The 27,392-nt window shown below is 45.3% G+C and overlaps 1 protein-coding gene across 1 annotated transcript; it reads left to right on the top strand.

The window, feature by feature from the left end:
* Positions 1–55: 55 nt before the first annotated feature.
* On the top strand, positions 56–27,392 carry otud7b (OTU deubiquitinase 7B). The gene is made up of 12 exons (XM_079163842.1): positions 56–163; positions 16,369–16,595; positions 17,299–17,469; positions 17,641–17,871; positions 19,277–19,378; positions 19,757–19,884; positions 21,677–21,783; positions 22,156–22,283; positions 22,727–22,876; positions 23,640–23,757; positions 24,625–24,703; positions 25,592–27,392. The coding sequence occupies exons 2-12, from the start codon at positions 16,511–16,513 to the stop codon at positions 27,086–27,088; spliced, it is 2,796 nt and encodes a 931-aa protein (XP_079019968.1). The 5' UTR covers positions 56–163; positions 16,369–16,510; the 3' UTR covers positions 27,089–27,392.

The raw sequence follows: 27,392 nt of genomic DNA, 5'->3' as shown, positions 1-27,392 counted from the left end.
TGGTGGTGGTCCTGTTTGGGGATTTTGTACGCGTTATTCCACTAATGAAGATGCTAAAAAGTTAGGAATTGTTTGTCCTGGAAACGTGTACGGTATTCACAAGTTGGTACTTGCCGGGAAACTAAATGGGACGATGACAAAATCCTCTGCGAGGCCGTTGAAGGTAAGCTTGTAAAGAGATACTCTGGCTACTAGCGCTAGCTACCGTTAGCTGCTGATTAGCCAGGCTCGTAGTAGCCACTTGCTATAGCCAAATGTTACGCTTCAGTCCACGGAAAAATAAATAAACAAACACTCCTTTGCAATGAGAATTCATGCACACGCACGGCAGTTTGATGTAACCGACTAATACGTGAAATTAAAGTTAATAGCGTGAGTGTAAACCGTGCACGAACCCCATGCGTTTGAACGCCTCAAATGCGTTTATGTAAGCATGTGTATTGTTCTTTGATATTTTCTGTCAAAGATCAGTCCTAGCCGTAATGGAAGACTCAGATTCATCATTTTAGGACGGTAGCATCGATGTGCCTCTATTATATCTGTACGCTGAGCAGGTTGACGAGCAGAAGTGGTCGCTGAACACAACGTTAGCTTTTATGTTTAAGCTGTCAACTTACGTTTATAGCTGTGTGCACGTTAAATATCTCATTTAAAAAAAAAGTTGTGCTGGATGGAAGATCAGTTCTGTATTTAAGCTTTTTTTATGAGTTTACGTTTTTGCCTGAAGAATTCACTTAAATTGTCATAGCTAGCTTTCTAATAGCTCACAGTCACGATTCAGATTATCCGAGCCTCGTTTAAGGTGCATGCGTAACGTGACATTTACTCATTAACGCGTTAGTTTTGGGGGGGGGGGGGGGATTTTGGAGTAAAGTCCTTTTTCACTAATCGGCAATTCCTAACGTGTAACTCCAAAAAAGACTGGTGTCATGAAGCTACCGTTAAGTGGCTAGCGCGAGCTCATTTCTTCTCAAAACGCTGCTGCCAGATATGTGTGACTAACTGCTGGTTCATTCGGTTCAGTGCTCGTGTTTTTTCAGAAACTAGGACTTAGGTTATAGTGTATTTTCTCACATCCTCGCGACGTGAGAGGGTTAGGGTTACACTTTCCCCTGAATTATTCAGGTCTTTCTGTGTGTGTGGGCTCTTTTGTTTGGACACCAGGACAGACGGTCAACAAGAAAAGTAGGACATGGGTACAAGTTCCTCCCAGGGACTGTTTATGTTGCTAAAAAAAAAGCCATATCCTGAGTAGGAAACTCCACATACAAGGAGGTTGATTTAAAGAAGCTAGGTGTTGTAGGGAAGACAAAATGCATCCAGTCCTCCCACGTGAACTCCTTCCTTTCTGTTTGAAATGCGGCACACACGCAAACAAACTGCCTGACAGTTTCAAAGAAGACTGTTGATCAGTAGCCTTGATGAAAAGCTAGAGTGAACTCCCAACTCAATGCTAGTAAATGTCTTGCATGCATTATTGTGGTTGTACAGGTCCACCATGCACTGTGGCTAGAAGATGAGGAAGATTTTCACCATCTCTGTGAAGGAGTCACTGTCAGCTTTCATTATGCAAGTCCTCAGCACTTCAAGGAACATATTGATGACAGAGAGCACCTCGGGCACGTATTTTAAGTAGGGTTCAGCATCCTTCCTGTTGCAATTCCTGTTCCAAACTGACAGGGTGTAAAAGGAAAAAATATTAGTGGTAAACACAGCAAAACCACCATTTATCTGCTGTGTAAGTAACGCGATGGAGAAGACGGGAACCGTTTTGTGAATGCTTGACTGGCTTTATCGGTCAGTGCACAAAACCAGCCAGTAGATAAATCCATTCACAACCTGCAGCCAGCGTCACATAACAAGGCAGCGTCTTTAAAAGCCCTTTGTTGCACTTTGGTGGTCTTAAAAAAACAACAACGTTTACATCTTGTCGATCCAAATAGAAACATGTGGCTTGCACTTTGCAGCTTATCACACAGAGATCTCCAACACTGTTCAAATAATAAGCTGCGGTCAGCATTTCACAGTAGCCTGAAAATGATCCAGATGAGATGAGTGGTGAGAATGGCCAAATGTGTTCTCTGTTATCTGTAATGGCCATATTAATATGTAGTCTTTGAACCAACGTCTTGACGTGGCAAAGCTGCTCGACCTGGTGGCAATATGGTTATTGACACGCCGCTCTGATGTGACTCGCAGCAAAGTTGTATGATTGTACAGCAGTGAGTTTATACACAAACTATAAAGTAGGCTAAACTTGGTAAACACGTCTCATCTGGAGTAGTGCTTCTCTCTCAGGTTTTGTGTTACAATCTTAACTCTCTCTCTCGTATCCGGAATATCTTCATGGATCTTGTTAACTGTTAATGTGCTGGGCGGCTGTGGCTGTTGTGACTGCCTTGGTGTGTGTGTGTGTGTGTGTGTGTGTGTGTGTGTGTGTGTGTGTGTGTGTGTGTGTGTGTGTATAGTGTTTCACAGGGGGACTGTGCTGCTTCAGCAGCGCAGAGGGCATGAAAATTTAAATTAGTCTCTCGCCGGGCTCCCCCAAACAGCTGCTCACTATGTGTGTGTGTGTGTGTGTGTCTGTGTGTGTGTGTGTATGGGGTGGGTGGGCGTGCGCCAGAGATCCAGTGTCTGTTTTCAGAGCCGGGCCCATTCGGCCATGGGGGTATTCCCATGGGATCTCTCAAGCACGGACAGATTAATAAGTAAGTAGATGAGTGCTTCTTCAGGTTAGTAGGACAAACGCATGACGTTTGTGTCAAGTGAACATGTTCCACTGGGTTCTGCAGCGGTACACGCTCTCAGCATAGAGCAGGCAACAAATCTCAGCCCCGATACTTCTTTTAGGACACTGAGCTGCTCGCGTTATTGACAAGATGAAGAACGGTTGATGGGAGGAACAGCGATACGAAAGGGAAAACTACCTCCGTCCCCACAGTGCCACAGGGATCAATAGGTGGCTTGTCTCCTAGAGGCCTCTGTGTCCAGACAGCAACTCATAAAACTCTTTGGAGCCCAACCCTCCCCAGCATGGCTGGTTGCCTGCCAGTCTTGTGACACAGCAGCCAGCCAGGGCCCAGGGCTGCTTCTGTCAGGGTGGAGAGACCCAGAACTGAAGGCCTCTACCTGTGGTGCCTGCAGCTGCTCCACTTTGATCAGCATGTCGTGGATAGCACGCCCACACTGAATGCTTCGGGATTACACGTAGGCTGGATCATTCAGTCCTTATCGTCGTAGAAGTGACTGTAAAGTATGGTGGAGCGGTTATACGAGGAAAGATGTGGCCTTATGGTACCAGCTGAGCAGCCATAATCACATATAGTGTGAGACAGCACTCCCACAAGAGATGCTGTGGTAACGAGAGCTCGCTGTATCAGTTACTCTCTACTCCCTCTTCACCTCTTTCCTCCTCTACATGCAGTGCAGGCTGATGTTGATGATTAGACTCGCCACCTGACAAAACCTCACTGTTTTATCTGTCCGGTGGGAAATTTAGGCACACACATACAGCTGTTTGAATACATCAATATTTCATTTTAAAAAGGGCGTACATTTTTTTTTTAACGTGAATGACTTACCATAGCAAACAGTTTTAGCATTTCACGTTTCATGCCAGCACGCAGTATTTTTCATTGTCTGTTGTGTGTGTCACATCCCTGCTCGTGACTGCTGCTGCCTATCTGTCAGCATCGCTGTGTGCTGTCACAAATATGAAGACCTGTTCTCTTGTGGTAAACATGTTTTGCTGTTCTTGATCAGTGCAGGGTGATGAATAATATCCTGGTATGACAGGATAGTTCTGAGGTAACAATGTTTTTGATGATATGATACAATATAAATTATTGTTGATTGTTTAGCCTTTAAAACAGAGCTGTTGCATGCTCTCCTCACATCATTTCTGCATCTCTTTGTATTCAGATTTCGTGAAATATGATAGTGTACGTTTGTTGTATCGCTCCCTTTTTCCATCATCTGCTTTCTTCGTTGCTTACATGGTGCTGAGGTCCGTTGTAGACGTAACCTTCACATCCAAACCCCTTTCACACTTTGAGTCACTATCTTAGCAGCAATGTTACTTTTGCTTTTAGTGATGAATCAACAATATCCCTGACGTCATATTACACATTTTTATCATCCATTTGTGACATGTTGCTTTATTTATTTAATGTGTGTGTCAATGTGCTGTCTGCGAAACCTCTCTTAAAGCTGACAAATTAATTGAATCCTACTTAATATGACCCAAGTTTGTAATAAAGTTAATGAAGGCGGTTTATTTTTTATAGACGTCAGGAGGCTTTAGCACACAACTGATAGCTGGTGGTGGATTTGAAAACCCACCGAGGCTCCACAGGAAGGTTAGATTGGCTTTTCCCACTAAAGTGTCTGCTGATGAAGTCACCAGCCACTGCCACAAAGTATGTCAACACTTGTTTACTGGGTGCTGTTTGTTTCAGAGCATTAGGCTCGTAGCAGGTGAATTGTCAGATTTGTAGCTTCCTGTGCAGACTGGAAGCAATCATCCCCGCCCGCCCCGTTGATCCAGGACAGCGGGAGTAATCCCACACACGGCCCTGATGAGGCGCCTGTCACCCACGATGACATCACGCGGGGCGTGACGTGAGGTGGCCCTGCTGCGTACTGGGCCCGGCCTGCAGCACGTGGGGATTCACATGAGCATTAGTGCTGCCCGCCTGCAGAGGCTGGTGCCTGTTTAGCCACTGGCTTAAGACCTAGCTGGGTTTGGTTGGCTTCACATTCAGGCTGACTTAGCAGGGGGAGATCGTGAACATTTGAATTAGTATGGAGATGCAAGCCGTGGCTCCATTTTGTGTCTTAATATTAAGGCTTTTTTTTTTACAGGCGCCTTATTTAGTTTTTGCAGGAGTGGAATACATTTTAAGCTCATTCTAAAACAGCCGAAGGTTCTTCGGTTAGTGCCTCGGAAATGTCTCATACTCCTCAAGGGTTAATATGCAAATCTGGCTTCTAAATGTTAATTATGTAATAATAAGCTCATTGTTTGTACACTAAGCAAAAAGGATATTTTGGCATCATTGCCAACCCAGAGACATTTGTTGTCAGTGTATAGTTTGATCTATGAAACTTTGAACAATGAGAGGTAATTTCTCCACGATAGATCCTTTGTGTCTTTTTGTTGTATAAAGCTGGCCTGCCCAACATCGACAACACTTTTTTTTGTGTGTTTTTGATATAAATTGCTTACCTTGCACTTGCAATTTATATCGCATGCAAATCCATTTTGTCAGGCTTCAAGGAATACATTTACTTCCTGTAGGCCATTGACCGGACCAATGAGCGCTCTGAGAGGAGCCACTGGCAGCTGTGGGCGGGGTTTAGGTGTGGCGACGACAATGACGGCTGCTGAAGAGGTTGGCACAGATGCTGCGATAGCGTCAGTTATATGAGAACTGGAAAGTATTACTTCATTGAAATAAGAGCAATTTCTCAATTTCAAAGATGTTTTTTTTGTTGCTCTCCTCCCGACTGGCTCTTCAAGAGTCAAGAGTTTGATTGACAGATGGTTCATCCAATCCCCTGCCAAGTATATCTTTTTTGAAAGTGCCTGGCCTTTCCCAAACTGTTTCCAATGACTCCTTCTCAGATGGTTCTGTGGAACGAACCATCTGGCGGCTCAGGTTGATAAATTGCATTGCTACATGTTTGAATTCGTAGGTTACGGATACGATACGGATGCTTGTCTGTGGAGAAAGATTTTCCAAATCTAAACGGGAGACTTTTGGTTGTAGAACCTGCAGTGGTGTTCCCTTCATCATTAATCACATATAGATGGTTTTAACTTGAGTACCCGGCTTCAAGGCGACGCTATACATTCTGATATGCACGGCCCTAGTGGGAGTCCTTTTAGTATCAGCACTCTTAACACATTTTAATTGGTTTAATCATCTTAGTTATCACTGCAGAGTCACATTGCATACTTGTTATTTCAAGGTTGAATTCCCTCACCCTTTGTTAATAAGTAGGTGGGCAGTGCTCGGATGGATGCAGAGGCTTGTGTTTCTTCACAAAGGCTAGAAATCGATAAAGAGGCCGCCGGGGCTGAGCGAGGACTTCTCACCCACGGAGTCTGGAGTTTAGCTTGGCAGCCTTCTCGAATGCTGAAACCAACACATAATGCTCACCGAGCGCAGCAGTTTATCCGTCTACCTTCAGAGGCTGAGCAGCTCTCTGCACAGGACGCTCTTTGCAGCAGTCACGCTGAACTTATCTTGTTCTGAGTTTTCTTTTTGTGCACACCTCTACAACCGGAATGCATTGATAGCAGATTAGCTTCCACTTCCCTCACTCATTTAGACGATCAAATGCTCTCATTACATGTTCTGCTGTTTCACGTGACGGCCGCTCCGACACTGTGTAATGTTGTCTCTGTGTGGAATGTGGGAATGCCACTCATAGTCCCCTATAGCCCTCTCCACAGCAGCCTCACTCACGTGGCTGTTAATTAGTGCTCCTTGAGTGGTGGTTACTGGGCCGGACTGCAGTGACATGCTTCGGGCACAGAGCAGCAACGTCTGAGGCCGGCTTTAATAGACTTCCTAATAAACCGTCACAACAGACGGGACAGAAAGGAAGGGGAAATAAAGCCGGAGCTTACAGCAGGATATGAAACTAATTCTAATCACAATGACTGTCACGATATTTGCTCTGCATATTCAAAATGACACTGTACCACGTTAAACTCAAGTCTGACCACTACTCCGGCGTTTTACAAGAACTACAACTCATGTAGGCTGTTTCATTTGTATTTAAAAGACTGAATACAAGACAGATTTGGAGAAAACTTTAAATGTCAGTCATTTAGTTTTGAATTGTGTAAACTGAGAAGTCTTTGTGAAGATTATAAAGAGAGTACATTTGATAATATTGTAATATTAAAGCTATCTTAATCCTGACTCATAGGGACTATTGACCATAAATCACAAGCTGCTCTCCAATGAGACACTTCTTGTTCGTTTTATTTGTCATTTTGTTTGTCAAACACAAAGTTGCTTCTACTGTATCCGTATGGGGAAGTAGACCTCTGACAGTTTGATAAAGTTTTGTCCATGAATTGAATACCGAACAGGTTTGTTTTCTCTACTAAAATTAGATTTTGTCCTCCGAGGCTTTGGCATGCTGTGCAGCATTGCAGCGAACTTTGGGGAACTACGTGAACCCTCTGCTACACCCTGACGTCAGCGCTCAGACACTTTGATAAACACTTGTGCTCAGAAGCTAATACTGCTGCCCATTTCAACTGGCTGTCCACTGAACAGAAGTCCACACTGGGCTGAACCTCAATGAAGCACTCTAACGTCTTCCTCTGACTAGGGTTTGTCTGAAGTCGTGTCCCATTTCCTGATCCAAATTCACGCCGTGTCACCTGATAAGCGAGTTGTTTACGTCATCTGGAACCTCACGAGCACATCCTGTCTGTACTGCAAACGGGAGCCCGCCCTAACTCTATTTGCTGTCTGTTGTGTTCAGCCTCTCTGCTGTCATGCTTTGAGAAAGCACACAATGCCACCGATATATGATCACCTTTAATGGCGGCATTAGGCGCTTTAAATCCGACAGTAGTCTAATGTTGGTCATTTGTGAACTCTGCACAGTGCAGCGTTTCTATGTTTGAACGGTGATTATGAGCAGATTATTTTTAGACCATCTCAAACAGGAGGTTGCTCTAATTCTAGCAACTCAGAGATTAGGTGGTTATTCTCTGTATGTGATGTTGTGCTTACACAGTTGTCATGTCTCTGGTTTAAATGCAGAGACACTTGGGGCTAGCAGTCTAGTGTCGAATGGGTACTAAGGGGCCCATGTCCTTACGGACAATAAAGATGTAAAATTGTAAATAAATACCAGTATTGAAAATGCCTCAAAGGCCGGATCGAGTATCGGCGAGTGCGCGGGCTTATGCATCGATAACATATCACAATATCACGTTATCATATTGATGATCAGCTCAGTTACGCCACTCAGGAACGACACGTGTCACTTTGCTACCCGATCCATACATCCTGCTCGATCGGTACTCAACATATGCAAACTAAACACCATTGTGTGCCCTATTTCTGCCCCTTGATAACGCTACATTCTGAACAACAACATTTGCATTGAAATCGGCATGTGGAGCACTAGTTAACGTCATCTGTAAGCATCGTAAACGGCGATTCCATCGAGTTACATTGCTGAAGTCCAAGCTCCATTCAGTGAAATTGAGTATTGGGCGACGTTAAATGATAACGTTGTAATGATTTGTTAAAATGTAATCTTGTCAAATTTTAGTTTTGGTGAGAAACTTGAAATGAATACAGTTCTTTGAATGAGTTGTTTTCACATCAATAGACGTAAGAGAGGGAATTATGACCACCAGTGTAACTTTATTTTTGTTTTTTTAATGCACTGGTATCTGATTGGTAGCCTACGAATGAACAACAGTAATTATATAGCCAAACCACTATGAATTCTTCTGATTCCTTGTGTTGCATGTTTAGATCAGATGAATTGTATTCAGGTGCTGTGGCTCAGACACAAACCTGAGGTCAACATATTTGGGCTGTATACACTCCAAACAATGAAACCACGGTCAACGTCACGATCTGTAAGTAGAGCTTGTTTACCTCACCTTACTTTGCCTCGAGCTCTCTCGGAGAGAGAGAGAAAAGGCTGGTTGCTGAGTTCACTTGGATCAGGTTTGGATGTTTTCTAAGCCAGCGAGCGAGACCGGGAGGCCTCGACAGGGAAGTTAAGACTTGGCAAATTTTTGTGTGATGACTGGACAGCTTTTTGGACCGGACCAGCTCGAGTGGCATGGCCTCAGAGGGCAGGCATGGTGTGGAATCTCTGACATCAGCTGTGTGTGCATTCAGACGGGTGTTGTCTTACGCTTTACACACACAAATGCCCACAGCTGGTGGTGAAGCCTTCATCGGGGCTGGAATGTGCATGCTACATGTCTCCCTATGCAAAAAATTGTATCTATTATAGTAATAACAACATACCTGCTGAAGGAATCTACTGAAACCGGTTTTTGTTTCCTTGTAGGGAGGCTGAGCTTTTCTTTGAATTCCCACTTGTTTGCAGGTTCTCGGTTAGCTCGACACTTCTTACAGTGTAGGCTGAGGAAAGTGGTGAAAGATAATTAATGTCCTTATTTGGAAAGAAGATAACCAGTCCTTGCTGCAGCTGCATCGGCTTCTTTGCTCCACTAAAGACAAAAGCTTTCTTGGGTTCACATGAAGAAGCATTTCTTTTGCTAATGGACTTGAAACGGCCCACTAGTTGTTATAATTCACATGTCAACGGATGTTCTGTTTTGCCTCTGTTGGGTTGTATCGATTTATCTCCAATGACCAGCTTACGAGTATATTTCCTTTTGTCCGGGGAAATGGTCACACTCACATTTATTGCATTGATTTCCGAGATGTAAACCAATAGCAGCTGAAAACGTCGCCCCCCCCCCCCCCTCCCTCATGACCGGTCGAGCACATCTGCTCGGCTCGGAGAATTAGTGAGGCAGCAGTTTGCAAACAGAGCAGGGAGCTAACCTAATCTTTACATTTAGGGCTCTTTGCGTTTTCCTCCTCCTATGATTAACATATTAGTTAAAGCTGCTTTATAACAGAATTTATTTTGACATTGAGAAAGGAGGGAGAGCCGTAACCTCTCGCTCTCTTGTGTGTGCAGCCGCCTCGTATTAGCCAGAGGGGGTATTTATTTACAATGCAATGCTCATCATATGCTTTAGCATTATGCAAGCCCTTGGAAGTGAATGTGCCCACGTCACACTGTTCTACGCGATGCACCCTGTTGCCCTTGAAGACAACTGATGTTGCAGAAAATGACAAAATTGGCCGAGATATCTCCGGCTTTTTCTTCACGGGCAGAGCAATTTTTCAATGCCATGAAATCTGTGGGTTTGTTTGTCAGCACAACTACAACATTGTCAGTAAAGAACGCATTGCCCAATCCCATAGGATGCTGTACTAAGCAAGGCTTTTGCATTGCGATTCTCTGTTGTGCTTCTTTTTTTTTCTTCATCCAAGGCTGTAGGGTCCATCGATTCTTTCTTTTTTTCCACCCAGTTGCATTACATGTCAGGAGGGACTGGCACAAGCAGAGATTCTTAGTGAACAGTTGCCTTTGTGAGAGGAACTTTCGGAAGAACCGGATGAAGAGTTCGGTTCCCCTTCCATTCCTTCAGCCTCCCGTCCAGCCGTAGCTCTCACTGTTATGTAATGAGTCGCTGTAGTAGGCTCAGTCAGTAACCAGATTACTGCACTCCACCGATAAAGACAGCTGAAGGACAGCCATCTCACCACACCTTTGTTTTTCTTCCTCGTCTGGTTTTCTTAAGCAGCGAGGTATTGTGATTGTTCACAGCGGACCGAGCCCCGGCCGTCGGAGCTTTGACTCACGGAGGAAAGCGGAATTACCGAGGAAGCATTGGCTGCGTTCACTCCCACATGTTTTTCTGCATGTGTCTGTGGTTTTTAAAGGCCGTACTCTACGCCTATCGCAGACATTTAGAGCACTTAGGCTGCCAACTCTGATAACATTAGACCGATCGAGACTAATGTGCATCAATCATGTGGAGATTTGTGTCTCTCCCAATTCCCCTTATTGACGTTGATGTTTGAGTGTTTAAAAAATGTGATACCGGCACATAGTACTTATTTTATCTGGAGCAAATAACATAGGCTTAACAAATAACCTTGATATGGATCCCCTGTATTTGTTTTTAAATGAATTGTGACAAAGATACACACTGAGCAGGGCGTTTCTATAGTTGGAAAGTCAACTTGTCAGTGCTCTCTAGCTAACAAACGTTGTAATCGAGACACTGTTTCTGAGTTAGCCTACGTTGCCTCATCCGTACGGCAATTTCTAGTTAGTTATTTGGCAACGTATGATGCAATATATCTGCAATAAGCTAATAACTGTCCACACATTGGTCTAGCTCGAGCTGTCAGTACTGATTGTTCTTCCAAAGGTTTTGCTTTCCATCTCACCATCAATCCAGACCGGAGGCGGAGCGCCGGGGCCACACTTATCACTGCTGCTGCAGCCGCCACACGGCCCTCCCCTGTTTGCTTACTTTGTGCCCTTTTATCTCATTACTCATGTGGGGCTGAGAGGGCGTGTTACATTCTTTGAGATCACAGGAACAATTTAGTTTGTGATTGAGCCGAAATAGATCTGACACATTTATATGGTCGTACATCACGTCCGGACCATTAAAGGTAAACGGAGCAACTCAAGTCGGCCTCGTTTGGTAACGTTTCTCACCACAAGCTGTGCTGGATGGTGAAATAATTGTCTGGCTCGGGGTCATGTTTAAGTACCTTTTTTCAGGTGTGGTGGTGTACTCCCCAGCTCCTTTCTTCTGTCTTCATTTGTAAAGCGAAGCTGATGCTTCACACCATGAACGTAACCCCCAGTGAGCCGAACATGAAGTGGTGTATCGTCCACTATAAACACGGGACCCTGTTATCCTCATTCACGGAGACCGGCTGTAGGGAGGTTAGCTGAATAGGCATGTTCTGTAAAAGGCATAACCAGTACCTTTTGCACGTTGTAGGCTAAAGGGTAGTCTCTCTGTCCTCCACCATGTGTGTTTCTCTGTGTGTGTGTGTCTCTGTGTGTCTGTGTTTCTCTTCTTATGTTCCTTATCTTGGTTTGCTGTGAACAGTGGGTTCGCAATAATGGCCTCACCCCAGGCTGATAAGCACACATTGAACCAACACCACTAAATCCTGTCTGAGACAAAAAAAACAACAACGAACAAGACAAGAACTGCTGCTCAGAAGGCTTCACGTCGAGAAATCACAGCGACGTATTCTAAAACCGTTACAAGTGAAGAGTTATAGCATGATTACACTGAAGAATAATAGCTAATTTCTTGTGGCTTTCATGTCGTCTAATAATTCGGCGTTTTATTAGTTTTGTCTAGAAAGAAAACTCCGACATGTGGACTGTGATTCAGACGTCTGGAACCAGACTAGCCTTCATGCCGGTCATATCTAAAAATGTCTTGTAACTGCTTGGTGACATCGCTCTTTAACAATTAGGCCAGTTGTTTTTCTCTTTTTCTCTCCAGCTTATGTCTTCATCTTTGGGAAGTAATTTCAAGCCATGTCATATAGTTTGCATTGTTCTGTACGGTCAGGCACGAGAATCAAGCTTTTTAAACTCAAACTATCCGGGTGTAGATGTAGGTAAAAGGCACGGGGACGATATGGACATTTTAAGTCACAATTATCCCGGGCAAAATAATAACTATTCACAATATCATCCTCTTAAAATGGCACTAGAACATATGGGAATCACTTAACCTTGAATCTTGTTAAGAAACAAATATTTGTATTACTTTTCTACTACATTTTGGACACACATCTTTTTTAAAAAATCTAAAATAAGTCGATCATAAGTTGAGGTCCAGCTGCATGAATAAAGGATGTTCTTTCTCAGCCTACGTGATAATTCCTGCAGCCTATTTGATTAAGTTAGGCTCCATCTTTCACTTCCCTACCATGATGGCTAGACAGCTCGTGACGATATTCATGGGAATTCAAAATGATCGCCAGTTTATGTTATCGCGCCCCGCGATGAAACCTCACACTGTCTCATTCCTAGAAGCTAACCTCTCTGATGTCATGCATTCCATATGAAGAGCATGAAAAATGTGTCCCCTTCTTTCTTTCTTTTTTTTTTAACGCTCCGAGGGCTAGCGAAAACAAACTTGTGTCCCGCTTGTCCCGGAGGCGCGCTGACCCCCTCGGCCCACCGAGTGCTGCCGCGGTGGGCTCTGGTGACCTCTCCGTCTCCCTCGGTGATCCAGGCCATTCTCCCGGCCCACAGCTCAGCACCCACGTGTTGTCAGCAGCTCCTGTTACGTAAGCCCTGCTGCCAGACAAAAGCTCAGCCATCCCAGACACAAATCACTGACTGCCCCACGCTGGCAGCAGCGCTGCTAATGTTAGCCAGTAACACACACACACACGCAGGGGGCTTTCTTGTATGGGTTTATTTATGTTGTGCTGGTGGCCAAATTTTAAATTTTGGCCATAAAATAAGAAAATATATATATATTAACCGCATTAAATATAACGTTGGCTGTACTGCTGATTTTACACACTAGTCCCTGTGAACCTTATTTACAAAACGTACACCCAACAATTAATCTTGTATTTAATAAACTCGATAAACTTGTAGCCTCCCACGCCTTCACTGTTGTTTGATGTCCAAACCGCTTTAAACTGTCTTAATGACTACGTTCTGACACATCCACCATTGTTAAGTCTGTCTTTTGTTTTGCTTTTTATTTCACCCATTTAAAAAAAAAGTTTCGCAATGTTGGAAGTAAACAAGACACGTAGCAACAGCCCTCTTTCATAAGGCTTGGCTCATGCAGGTTAATTCTAACTTGCTAATATATGCTCTCAGATCTGTTCCAGTAAATTATTAAATGTCCTTTCCACCGTGCGTACAGATTGATTCATTGAAAGATCGGTCATTTTATGATATTCTGGTGTTACACCAGAGATGTTGAGGGACATAATCTGCGAGGATACTGGTTGTGTGTTTTGAAGGAGAGCCGCGTGACATCGAACGCACCGCAGCGGGTTCACAGGAATGGCTGATGTTACCGGCCCAGAGTGACGACAGACGGCCTTTTGTTGGTCTGTGTTGGTGCTCTCACCATTTATCACCTTTTCACGGCGCCTTGTGTTGTCGGTGCCAGTGCTCGTAGTCAATACCCCAAATAACAGCGAACGGCACGAAGTCAGCAGAAGTATGGCTCCATAATATCTCTTTTATATCTGTCGTGCGTTCTATCTGATTAGATTGTTGAGGTGAAAGTTGTCGAGTGATACGGGCCTTAAGGATGTCTTCCTGTTCTCCAGTGTAGCGGGCCTATATGGCACTCGTGGTGCTCAAAGCGCCCCCAAAATATTACATTTGAAAAACTCCACAGCAGCGTCTCTTTCCAGAGATCACGACCCTCATAGCGTCTCCCTGTATAGCATCATGCCAGTCATACTGTTTAGTAAGGAAGAGGGCGGAGACTCTGCAGAAACAAACACCGCCTCACGCTTCTAGTGGGTCATAAGGGACTATTTTCTCTATGAGTCTATACATAGTTTCTTAAGGAAAATCCTTCTAATTCTACCTTTTTTTTTTCTGCCTTCTTTTTGTGAGTGTGATAAAAAAGTGGACTGATTCGTGTTGCATCTTCTTTTTGGTACCTATAGCAACACGCTCACTCCAACACACCCCTGGTGTTTTGATGCAGCGCTATTATCGGTCAGAACACGGTCTCACCCACACCTCTGTGTGAGTCTAAGTCTGTTTTGGTACCCCTGTGGTTCAAATGGTTAACTCACCACAGTCTCACGTCCCTTAATATGTTGTGTGTGTGTGTGTGTGTGTGTGCGTGTGATCGGTAGACCTGAATATCGCAGGATTGACGAGACTGTCCGGAGACCCTGCAGGGGGAGGCTGCTGAATGCCTGGCTCAGCAGAGAACGCTCTAGAAACGACTCTGCCGGCTGAGAAAAGGCCCTTTTTTATTTTTTTGTGCTGAAGTCTGTTCCTCCCCCTGCGTGCCTTTTTTTCTTTTCTTTTGTGGCTTTCACCGTAATAATGATGGAGGAACTGAGGGAGGTAGGAAGAGCGAGAAGCGAGAGAGGATGATAGAGAGGTGTAAGAAGAGTAAACTGGTGACTCATCAGGCGCAGTGGAAAGGAGTTCACTGAGTCAGAGATGAGGCAGGAACATTGGGTGGTGGATGAGCCATGGGACGGATGGGAATAGATGACTGTAGGTAGATGAAAAAAGTCAGGCAAACTGGATCAGGCAGTTTAAGAACTTCAAGGCAGCGTAATGACTGGAGCGTTTTGCTATTGTGTGCACAGCAATGTTGTTATTAGAATACCCGGAGAAGGTCGTCATTGTTCCTGCGCTGACTACATGTTGGAGGCGGTATTTAAAGGCAGCACAATGTATTATTCACTTCTATAAAACATAATAAGGCTTAAAATGTCGAGTGAAATATACATACTGTTGCATTTAGCGTTGCAGCCCTAACATGAAGGATGTCATTCACCCTTTGACCTGCATTGATCAGCGAGATTTATCATATAGCAGATGTTTGAAACGGGCTGAAAAGGATGCCAGCAAAGTGCTGTGGAAGGACAAATATTACAGAACAAGGCTTGCGACTGTCCGGATTGAGTGGCTCAAAGTGTGTGTGCGCGCTCAGAATACCTTTCCTGGTAAAACGGAGGCTTTTATCCTCAGCTTGGACCCAAAAGCGCATCTTTTTGAGGCCAGAGCTACTTAGATTCCTGCCTTTTTGTCCGGCCGCGCATCGATTGCCCTCCACATCCTTTGTGTCAACTCAACCGCCCAATCATGCTGACTGTTTTTTTTTTCTCCCCCCCCCCCCCCTCTCGGTCTTGATAATGTGTCTCTATTGATTTCAGGGCCCGACTGATGCGGGTCCTTTTAGATCTGCCATGGAAATTTGAAGAGTAAAATCGTCTGATTGATTTCAAAGGGGCCTCTTTGAAGGAGTACTGTTTCCTCGTATCACACAGCTCCAGCACATTTGACTTTGAGGTCCCGTTTCCTTACCCACCTCCGTTTGAAATGTATCCTAAATATATAATGTTTCTGTACTTTAATCAACATCTTAAATCACTGTAGATTATGATGATGTGATGAGCAGAAATCCAGATTTTGCCGGCACCAAAACAAGCAAATAATGACATTTGATATCGGTTTCTGATATGATTAATCTCCAATCGATTCTCAGGGAGAACAGCATTAATCTTGGCTGTTTGTTCTGAACACGCCCCTTGCTTTCTCTTTCACACGGTGTTTCTGCGCAGACCTATTATGATCCGATTCTCTGGCAGGAAAACAATCTTGACTGTTTACATATTCAACAGGTCATATCTGAAGGCGGTAACCGTGCACATTGGTCTCAAGTCCAGATTTTGAAATAGTCATGACTTCTGAATCCGTAACGGGTGAAGACAGAAACCACGACCGACGTCGCACGCCTGACAGCAGCTTACCCTACACGGGTCGTCATTTGGCCTTTTAACGGTTTCAATGCAAATCTGAGCAAACAGTGAGTGAGACTCTGTGTACCGAAGCTGTTGTCTTGACTGCGAAGGTGTCGAGTTCAAAATGAACCAGACCATGACAGGGCTCGCATTTGAAAAGAGGTTGACCGGGGTCATTACACCGGTTGTGCCTCTCACTCATTAAGCTGACTTCTGATGTGTTTCCCCCTGCAGCTTTAATCTGATTTCATCTGTGTTCTCTTTCCAGGGGAGGCAGGTAGAGTAGCACGAGGCAGAGAGGACTGCTCCCCCCTCACCCCCTTCCCTTGCCGCCCTGTCAGGGAGTCCGTGTTTTTTTTTCTTTTTTTTCTGCCCGGATACAACCCGCAACCTGGTGAATTCATGATCACATGACCGTGGATATGGACGCAGTCCTGTCCGACTTTGTCCGTTCCACTGGAGCTGAACCAGGATTGGCCAGAGACCTGCTAGAGGGTGAGTATTTCACTCCACCAGTACAGTTTCATAATTGTCCTAATCATAGTCACTGAGTATTTTAATTGATGCATTTATCACATCGTCCTGTGCAGGTGCCTCACAGTAAACACTGCAAACTTGGAGTGATAATGAGGGTTGTGATGAACGATCAGGCTTGTTTTTTTTCAATCTTTCTTCACTAAATCAAGTTAAACTTCTTCAGTTATGTCTTCATTCAATTAAGTTACGCTTTGATCCACTTTGTTTTCATCCTTTAATTTAGTCTGTGCTGAAGGGAGGGGGGAGGGGAAGTGTGAAGTTGACAGCTGGTGATCTTCTGAGCAGCCAGATTGACCGCTGTCTCAGTCAGTGCTTCTGGCTTGTTACTGTTAATTAGCCAATCATCCACTAACGGAAGGAAGGTATATCTGGAGTCAACAGGGCTCCTGTTGCCTAGCAGCAACACAAGCTGCTAGATAAGAATATGGGTTAAAAATGTAATGCGATGCAGTGAAAAGCAGCGAGCCGGCGAGCCGAGACGTGCTCCAAATATGGATATTTACTCAAGCGAAGGAATGTGCCTTCACATAAGATAAGAGAGTTAATAGTTGAATTGACGCAAGGTAAATATTGAAACTAATTAAGCATCCTTTGCTTGACTTAGAAACGCTGGACCCGGTGGCTCAGACTGACGCTGTTCCTATTTCCTCTCCGTCTGTAGGCAAGAACTGGGATTTCACCGCTGCCCTCAGTGACTTTGAGCAGCTGCGACAGGTGCATGCTGGGAACCTGACGTATTCGTTCGCAGAGGACAGGACGTATCCGCCACTCGAAAAAGAGATGGCCAGGCTAGGGCGGCCCGTACTCCACCGCCAAGATGAGGTGGTGCAAGGTGAGGGAAGCTCCACTAGTTCAAAGTGCCGGGCTCACTGCTAAGTGAGAACACAGCGGTGTGAAGCGGCCGGAAGCAGGCCCCAGACATTAACCAGTAGTAGATCATTTAGTTTGTAAAAAATATAGTTAAAATCAGCTTTTCTCCACGTCCTCTGCCATTGTCTTTCAGCAGCTACAGAAAAGCGCCTGTCGAGGGGCATTTCCCACGCCAGTTCCACCATCGTGTCGCTGGCGCGCTCTCACGTCTCAAGCACCGGAGGCAGCAGCACCGAGCCCCTTCTGGACACGCCCCTGTGCACTTTCCAACTACCGGACCTCACCGTGTACCGGGACGACTTCCGCGGCTTCATCGAGAGGGACCTCATCGAGCAGTCCATGATGGTGGCCTTGGAGCATGCTGGTGAGGAGAAGCGATCACAAAGCCACATTATGCATGCTCACTCTGTAGATAGAGAACTACTGCACTGAAAGATGTATAGTGGATTCACATCACTGTAAAGCTTCCCATGAGCACATAATGATCCTTTTCGTACACAGACATTTTGACATGTGACAGTAGGAAAAGCACAGGTGTAAATAATTAAATGAACAATGGCTGAATTCCATTTAGCTGCTTAGGTTTCATGGTCCTGATGCATTCTGGCTCACTGTAGAACAGAGCCATCATCAGTGTTATTAGCACCATTAACACCAGAGCTTTTCTTAACCTGCTTAACCCGGAAAAGCATGTTTTCTTTAAACAATCGCCAAAACTACATCGTTTATCAAAGCCAGAAGCTGTAAAAACATCATAATCGTCAGATTTTCTTTTCATGATTTATTGCATCGTAACTGTGTTATACGGCACAAAAGACATTTTTGAGTTCTCTCTACTTGACGAGCCATGATTGTGCTGTTTCAATAGAGGTGCAGGAAAAAATCAAGGCCACAGAGAGAAAAATATGACAGGAATGAAAAATGTCTGCTGCTTGGGGTTCAGAGGGTTAAGTCATATCTACCACATCTTTAAAGTGTCGAGGTTTTTACACATTCATATGTAATTACAGCTAGTGTAATGGGTTTTTAGAAAAGAAATAGGTTGTATTTGTTGAAATTGTCATTACATCCTGATGGCAATCAATAAATCAAATGCTCTGGCAAAAAAAGAGGAAACAATCTGGTGGCTGTGGCTGTCGCAGGAATGTAATCAACCCGTCCAATCATTTCTGGCCGACTGAAATGATTGGACGGCCCACCTGCCCGCCTACCTGTGCCTATTCAGCCCGTGGACTCATTGCACGTCTCCGGCGTCTTCCACAAGCTGTTGGCTTGACAGCTGTGAGTTCAGATAATAGCCATGTTTGTTGTTAACGTTTTTAATGTTGATTTTGGCGGGAGGCCTGAAGGGACGGGCTGTCAGCGCTGCCGACTTTACCGTTAGATACTTTAGGAGCCAACGCTGTGCTTGTTTTTTTTCGGTTGGATAATTTAAAAAAATCTAATACTCTTGGTGCCTTCTCCAATGTTACCTACCCAAGTGTTAAATTGTAAACCAGAGAATAATTTCTTTTATTGAGAAGCATATCGAATGACTTCCGACATAAAAACAAAACTGTGTTCTATATTCTATAATATCACTGAGTCGTGGAACATCCCATTTTCCAGCATGAAAGTGTATTTTTAATACAAACATTATCTTCCCAAACCTCTTCATTTTTCTGCTCTCTCTATTTGATAAGAACTACAGCAACTGTTTTGGATTAATGCGGCGCCGCATTTGTATTACAAACAGGTGAGTGAAGCTTTGTTCCCCTCTATGCCTGCAGGGCGACTAAACTGGTGGACTAAAGTGGTTTCAAACTGTCAGAATCTGCTGCCTCTGGCAACAAGCGGAGACGGAAATTGCCTGTTACACGCCGCCTCGCTCGGTGAGTATCGCAGACCTTATAAACAAGACCCCGATGCCGTGCAGGTTCACACTCCATTCGCATTCATTGAGAGAGCGTCATTGTTGGTTTATGCACTAATTGCATTTTGCAATGTTGCAGTGCACTTAGTCTTTGTGGCCCACTTAGGAAATTAATAATGTCCTAACTAATGTGCCGGCATTGTTAAAGCCCCCTTTGTGCTCCTGGGTAGTAGACGGTAAAGTAATATTCATGTGCTTAACCTCCTGCTTTTAAAAAACGATACTGATAGGTTGAAAGCAAAAGCTGGCTACAAGTTCAGCTTTTCATTGGTTTACAGTTAAGTTTGGTCTCTCAGTAAGATGATTTGTGCCTTTTTAAACATGTTTTCTAATGCAGGTATGTGGGGCTTTCATGACCGGGACCTGATGCTACGGAAGTCCCTGTATGCGCTGATGGATCACGGGTTGGAGCGAGAGGCACTGAAGCGCAGGTGGAGGTGGCAGCAGACCCAGCAGAACAAAGAGGTCTGTTATAGAGGCTGCACATTTCTCTAGGTCAATTTTGTGATGCCTTTATGGGGGGGAAGTGGTAGTCTAAGGCACGGAGAAGCTCGTGAACTTCACAATGTTGCTTGTTTGACTCATTTGACCAAAGGGGAGGGGGGGGGGGATATATACAGGGACAATGGACAAGTAAAGGCCTTCACACACTTCCTATACCAGCCTGTCTGCCGGCAGCTGCTCGCACTTCTGCATCAGAACATTTGAAATGCCAAATGCACACAGCTCACTATTGTTCATTAGATTTCTGCGTTCCATGCAATCCTGGCTCTTTCAAAACACAGTGGCAACAGTAAACGACACCAGAGACGTCGTGTTGCTGTCAACGTCGGGTTGCTGTCAACTTCAAGTTATTTAAATTGGATGTCTATAATAACCACAGCCTAGATTTATGGGCAAATACTGGGTCATTTGGTATGCTACCACGAAGTAGCAACCAGGTGCCATCTAAGAGGAAGCTAAGAAAAAAAACAAAGGCAGACATAGCGCCGAACAACGCGACTATAGCGAGGCAAAATGTTAAGCGTACAAAGCTCTTTCTAAAACACGAGTGACTCTGTGGTTGGCTTTCACCCGCTGCTGAGCGCCCTGTCAGGGGGGGGCGTGTGCTTCAGGTGTTGTTGAGCCAGGGAGGAGGGGCCATTAATGCAATAAATTCTACCGCTACTTTAGAGTGTTCAGTTTTTGTTGACATCGTCAGGAATGTCATCATGCGGAAACCTACGGCAGGTCAAGTGGGGAAATGTTTTTAGAAGGGCTTGGGAAAAAATGTGTGTGTGCGTGTGCGGGCATTACAACTGCTGTAACAACAAAACATTTAAAAGTTTGCACAGCAGGTTTAGCAGGATTGAAATATCAAAACTTCGACACTGATTATTCTTCTCTTGGTGAACAACCTTCCACCTCTTAGGTGGGTAACATCAGTTCACTTTTATTTTTCTTATTGTAGTTTTTAGCAGTTGCTAGTCACTTGTTGTCACTTTCTGCAGCCCTGACAGCATGCTGATGATCCTTATCACATACAAGGTGGTTTTAAGATTGTTTTATCCTTATCGTTGCCCTACTGTTTAACTATATTATCTGTAAGTGCCGGTATCTCCACCTTCTATCGGTGCTCTTTATCAGAGCCGCAGAAAGAGAAAGTTTTGAGTCGTGTATGCACTGCGTTTCACTCGAACACTCTTCAAAGGCTTTCTTATTTTGACAGACTACAATGACTCTTCTTCCAAGGAAAGCAAGCGTAGCAGCACACTGAGTATGTTTTCCAAAGCGGTTGCAGACAGCGTGCAGAGACACCCGCAGATGAGATGCCACACGAATGACTGCCTAATGTTCAGCCATTATTCAACGGCTACCACAGCGGTGTCCTTAAGCAAATCACTAAAACCAAAACTGCTCTAGTGGAGCTGCAAAGTGGGCAGCGGTGGAGGACTGTGGCTGCACTGGGATGCTTTTTTTTCTTGTCTGAATGTGCCATGTAGGTGAACAGGGACATTGATTCTGAGCAGAAAAACATATAACTGTCCATATAAGGAGATTAAAACATGATATCGGTGAGGGGTTCTGTTGCTACCGTGTAACCGACACGGGGGATTTGCAAAGGCGCTAGTTAAATTTCTTTCCTCAATTGTCAGAATGTAACCTTGTGGTAAGACGCCATAACGTCAGTGCATGCTTTTGTGACATTTGACACTCCCTCTCTAAATGGCAAATGTGTCTCTGTGTGTGTGTGTGTGTGTCCGTCCTTTCTCCTCAGTCCGGTCTGGTGTACACGGAGGAGGAGTGGCAGAAAGAGTGGAATGAACTGTTGAAGCTCGCCTCCAGTGAGCCCAGAATACACTACAGCACCAACGGCACCAACGGGTAAGGTCTGGCCGGGACAATGCAGGGACTGTGAGCCCAACGCACACTTATTCACACTCATGTTTTTATTCATGAACAAAACAACAGCGCTCACAGTCACAACTGAGTGGCTGGCCCTCATTTCAGTCAATCTGCTGTTTATTGTAACAGGGCCTAAGTTCAAAGGGTTAGACATACTGACAGCGCTCCACAATACCAACTCTTAGTCTCAGTGTGGCTTCGCCTTCATACGTTCATGAATTTTGAGTTTGTGGCCCACCAGCAGGTGTCCAGTTTACGTTCTTTTGTTATTATTAGTCATAATTATAACCAAAACTTTGATTTTGTCTGGTTTTGCGGCAGTATAAACAACGGTGTCTCTGTTGTCTTCAGGGCGGAGTCCTCAGACGAACCAGTGTACGAGAGTTTGGAGGAGTTTCACGTCTTTGTCTTGGCCCACGTCCTCAGGAGACCCATAGTGGTGGTGGCCGACACCATGCTGAGGGACTCTGGAGGAGAGGGTAAATATGCCCGAGTACATTTTTTTTTATCATATAACTCATCCTCATTGTACCTAGAATTTAAAATAAAAAAAGTTTTGATTTAGTTGTCAGTGGCTATTGATTGGCCAATGAAGTAAATGCCACCCATCTGTTATCTGAAGCAGGGTAAAACCAACAACATGAACTACTGCCAAATACTGTGACTGCATCGCATACACACATGTTGATTTACTGATATCAGAGGTGACAACAGTCTTGTTATGGAATGAATGCAACACTCGTAATTTGTCTGAAACTTGGAAGTAGATATAAATAATCCTCCAACAAGTGAAATACAGGTTTGATTTATTGACAGAGGGGGGAAAGCTCATTTTAAAAATGTGGCTCAAATCCTCCCGGTGTGCCGTATCACCAGGAAACAGTGCTGAGGTCGTCTTTTTGTCCTTGATATTCTTTCCCAGCCTTTGCTCCCATCCCGTTCGGAGGCATCTACCTACCGCTGGAAGTGCCAGCTGCCAAGTGCCATCGCTCGCCCCTGGTCCTGGCATACGACCAGGCGCACTTCTCTGCCCTGGTCTCCATGGAGCAGAGGGACAGTTCCAAAGACCAAGGTAATGCTCCGCATCATTCGTCTTCATCAACATCTCAATATTGTTTGTTTTTTTTGCAGCCTCCTCGTAAGCTGTTGACATTTTAAATCATCAATGTGGGTGTAACACTTTTGCATAAATTCCTCCTGTGTGTAAGGTTTAGAACTAGAGTTTTCTGACTTTACGTCGCACCTGAACCCTCTTTACAGCTCGGTGCCTTTGCTTGATGGGTCAGTCTTTTTTTAATATTGACCTTAGTGGTTTATTTAAGAATAGTGACTAATAGCCTTTGGGCTTTTGGGTATATCCAGTGATCTCTCCAGCTCAACACCAAGCAAGCAGATGACCTCCTTCCAGTCTTAAAGTTGAATGATATTTTTGATGAAAATTCGACCGATAAAGTCACAGATTTGTAGTTAAAAAATACTACTTCCTTGCATTGTAATATACTCCAAATGACTGTCGGTCTAAATGTTGTTTCTTACGTTTCCACCTTTTACAAGAGTGGAATTTTGGAGAAACACTGAGTAGTACGTTTGTGCACAAATTACGAGTGTATCCTCAAAAGTCAAGACGTTGCCCAGACAATGAATTGTTTACCAGTCTAAAAATATCCAAAGACAACATTGGTCACACGCCGCAGACTAAATGCTAAAATAGAAAGGGAAAGAATGTATTGCACTCAGAAGTATTTCGGTCTGCAGACAATCCAGAGGGCTGAATCCAAATGCTTTATCTTCTTATTTCTAAGAATACTTTCTCCCCCCCTCCCCATCTCTACCAGCAGTTGTGATCCCTCTCACTGACTCGGAGCACAAAATGCTGCCTCTGCACTTTGCTGTGGATCCTGGGAAAGATTGGGAGTGGGGCAAGGATGACACAGACAACGTGATGCTAGCAAGGTATGGTCTCCTTCTAAAAACAGCTCGTACGCATCTCAAATGTATTCATTTTTGCCTTTTTTACAAACGTATTTGTCCGAGGTGCAAATGATAGATGTGTACGCCCTCATAGACAGCTGTCCCTTTAGCACCGAGTGTCGGTGTGTAGGGATTGACCCCCTGACTCCAGATTAGCACACTCAGTGCCAGTGACAATAAGATTAGCTCTTAATACCTTCTATGAATGGAACAGGGGAAGGAGCACCGAAATAGCAGCTGGGTAAAAATAACTTTCCACTTTACGTACGTCACTCGATGTCACTGTGTAATGTCTTGTGCAGATGAAATGGTGGACCCAGATGATATTACACAAGTGGCAGAGGATATTGTTTGGAAAAGGTCATTGAGTTAAAAGGCGTGTGCAGAAGAATGCACAGCGAGATGCTTTTGGTGCATTTGCTATTTACTGTGCCACTCAGAGCCACATTTCCAGTGACTGTTGAGCAGCAGCATGCAAATCATAGTCAAAGTTAGCTATCAAGTTAGCTACCTTTACCATTATCCCAGAGAACAGCTGAGCTTATTTAAAACTGATTAAACTCTTCTGTAAAATGTGTTATTGTTTTGTCGTATGTTTCACTTTCTGACTACTGCTGCATATTGTTTTGGATGTATTTTCTGTGGTTGCACATTTTCCTCTGGTACCATGGATTATAATCTGTCTCCTGACTGTTGTCCAATACTGTCCAACAGCTATAACATTATAGATAACATCATCAACTTCCGAAAACATTAATTACATTTACCATTAGTGCGACCCTGGAGCTCCTTGTTGGTCTCCTCTCACCAAGCTGTGACTCATTTCTCTCTCTTGTCTCTTTCACCCAGTGTGGCTCTCTCTTTGGAGGCCAAGCTCCAGATGTTACACAGCTACATGACGGTCACCTGGCTGCCGCTGCCCTGTGAGGTAAAGATGAAAGTCCACGCGTCCATCTAGAGCCACGTTTTGCTGCCCTACAGCAGGGAGGTTTAGAAAGCCGACTCAAGACGTCAGGATCCACCGTAGCTTTTATCGGATGACCTGGTTTTACCCAAACTGCTTTTGCAACGTGATGACATTTTGGACAGACGTGGATGTAAACTGCAACATGACATGTTTGGCAGAGGCATACAACCGCGTGGGGGGTTATTCTTATTATTTTCCTCCTCTGTCAGACCAGCTGTCCCCTGACTGCTGTACAAAGCCTATATTAAAAACAAACTACACTGGGTCATTCAGGTCATGAAGTTACACCGCACAAACACTGGGACAAAGCTCTTCTTGTGTGCCACACGCTAAGAGCAGGGAGCCTGAAAGGACTAGTTTATAGCAGCTTGATGGTTAAGCTGCAGGGACTGGCCCCAGGAAACAGGAAACCCTGTATTAAACCATAATTTAAGGGGATTGTTCAGATTAGAAATGCTACCGGAGGATGGCTGTGTGGTGGGTATTGTTGTTGAAAGATTGGACATTCTGTAACCGCTTCTTGTTTGACATGAGAGTGGTGCGTCATCGTGGAGGTCGTGACTTTTCCAAATCCAGCATTGTTAATTTTAGAGCTTCCGTAACATGTTTGTAGATATGAAAAGGCATTTGGAAACTGAGTCATTTTTTTCTGCGTTGGTCTGCAAAAAACAACTCTATGAATCACTCTTTTCACATTCCTTTTACCTAAGGGACAGCTAGACTACTGTACTGCTAGAGTTTAGCCAGAATGTGACTTTCCTTTTTTTTCTCCATTTCTTATGAACGTTATATTTTTCATTGTGACAGTATTTTTCCACTAGCTTGTGTTTCTGCTTTGTTTCCTTGCAGCAAGCGCCTCTGGCCCAGCCAGAGTCTCCCACAGCATCAGCAGGAGAGGACGCCCGAACGCCTCCCGACTCCGGAGAGTCGGATAAGGAGTCAGTCAGCAGCAGCTCCAATGGCAACGGAGACACAACAACGGGATCAACGGTCAATGGAGGTGGGTCCTTGGCCAAGAACGGCTCGTCTTCCTCATCTAGTTCCTCCAGCAGTGGATCGGCCGGGGCGGGAGCAGCGGGGAAGGACAAAACCAAGAAGGACAAGGACAAGGACAAGGAAAAGGAAAAAGACAAAAAGAGGGCGGACTCTGTGGCCAATAAGCTTGGCAGTTTTGGCAAAAGCCTGGGCAGCAAGCTGAAGAAGAACGTGGGCGGACTGATGACGGGAAAGAACGCTGCAGCTGGAGGTGCCAAGCAGGAGGGCGTGGAGAAGAAGAAGGGCTCGTTTAGGGGGAGGAAGGGCAGCAAGGATAGCTCGCCTTCAGCCCACGCCTCAGAGGATTCTGGGAAAGGCTCCCCCTCCTCAGGTAGCGAGCGCCTCAACGGAACCGGGAGCAGCATGAGCAGCAGTGGTGGGAGCAGTACTGAGGGCGAGAACTACAAGTACGGTGCCGACGTCAAGGTCAGCCTGGGCATCCTGCGCGCCGCCATGCAAGGCGAGAGGAAATTAATCTTCGCCAGCCTCCTCACGACCAGCAACCGGCAGCCCTTTCAGGAGGAGATGATCCAGCGGTACCTCGCCGACGCAGAGGAGCGCTTTCGTTCCGAGCAAGAGCAGCAGCGGCGTGACGCGGAGAGGAAGGGCGTCACCAATGGCATCCAGCCACCTAAGAAGGAGGCGGTCGCCGGAACGGAGCTGACCTACCGGCCTTATGAGGCTAAAGAGGAGCTGTCGGAGAACTCGTCACCTTCCTTCAACCAGCTCAAGGCCTCTCCTTTGACCACCTCTATGTACTCTGGTGTCGTGCCCATCCCCCGGCCCTCCTTCATCGACCAGACCCCTGTCGCAGCCCCCCTCACCCAGCACCTTCATATGCACGGCTACATGGACACCCGGCGCCAGCTAGCCGGCGGCTCCCCGGCGACCTCCTACCCCGGCCTCCCCTCTTACGCCACCCTTCCCCGGCACTGCCCCACAACGCAGGGTCCCTCCCATCCCCAGTTCAATAACACGCAAGGCCCCGCCTCCCTGAGTCCCTCTCGCCTCGCGCCCTCGTACCCCCCTGAGTTTGACCCACCGGACTACCCCGGGTCAGAACCTGTAGGGGGGACTTACACCAACGGCTTCCGGGACATGCGCTCCAACTTAGACTCTCGGAGCGGGCAGCCCCCGGTCAGACACTACTCGCTGGGCAGCGCCGGTGGTTTGGCCAACCTGCAGTCCAGCCGCTGTCGGACACCCAACTGCACCTACTACGGACACCCCGAGACGGGCAACTACTGCTCCTACTGCTACCGGGAAGAGCTGAAGAAGAGAGAGCCAGAACTAGCCATCCACAGGTTCTGAAGGAACCTAGCTATGGCTCCAATTTGAAAGTGGCCTTTTTCAGTTTAAAATAAACGGCTGGGGCGGATCAGCCTCTGAATGAACAAGAGAAAGGCACAACCAGCTCCCTCCCTTTTTTTTTTTTTTTTTAATTTAATTTTTTTTTAGCTGTGTCACTTCCTGTTGGATTGGACGACCTCAGAAAGTGGCAGAGAGTCGACGCGACTACAGAATAAACAGGGTGGTTTCTCGCTGCTGGGGTCACATGTTAGACCATATAATTAAATAACTGCACTTCTGTTACATTTTGCTGTGGCTCTTATGC

The sequence above is a fragment of the Pholis gunnellus genome, assembly GCF_910591455.1.
Source record: "Pholis gunnellus genome assembly, chromosome: 8".
Classification (NCBI taxonomy): Eukaryota; Metazoa; Chordata; class Actinopteri; order Perciformes; family Pholidae; genus Pholis; species Pholis gunnellus.
The sequence above is the reverse complement of the archived record's forward strand: the minus strand, read 5'-3'. Positions and strand labels throughout refer to the sequence as shown.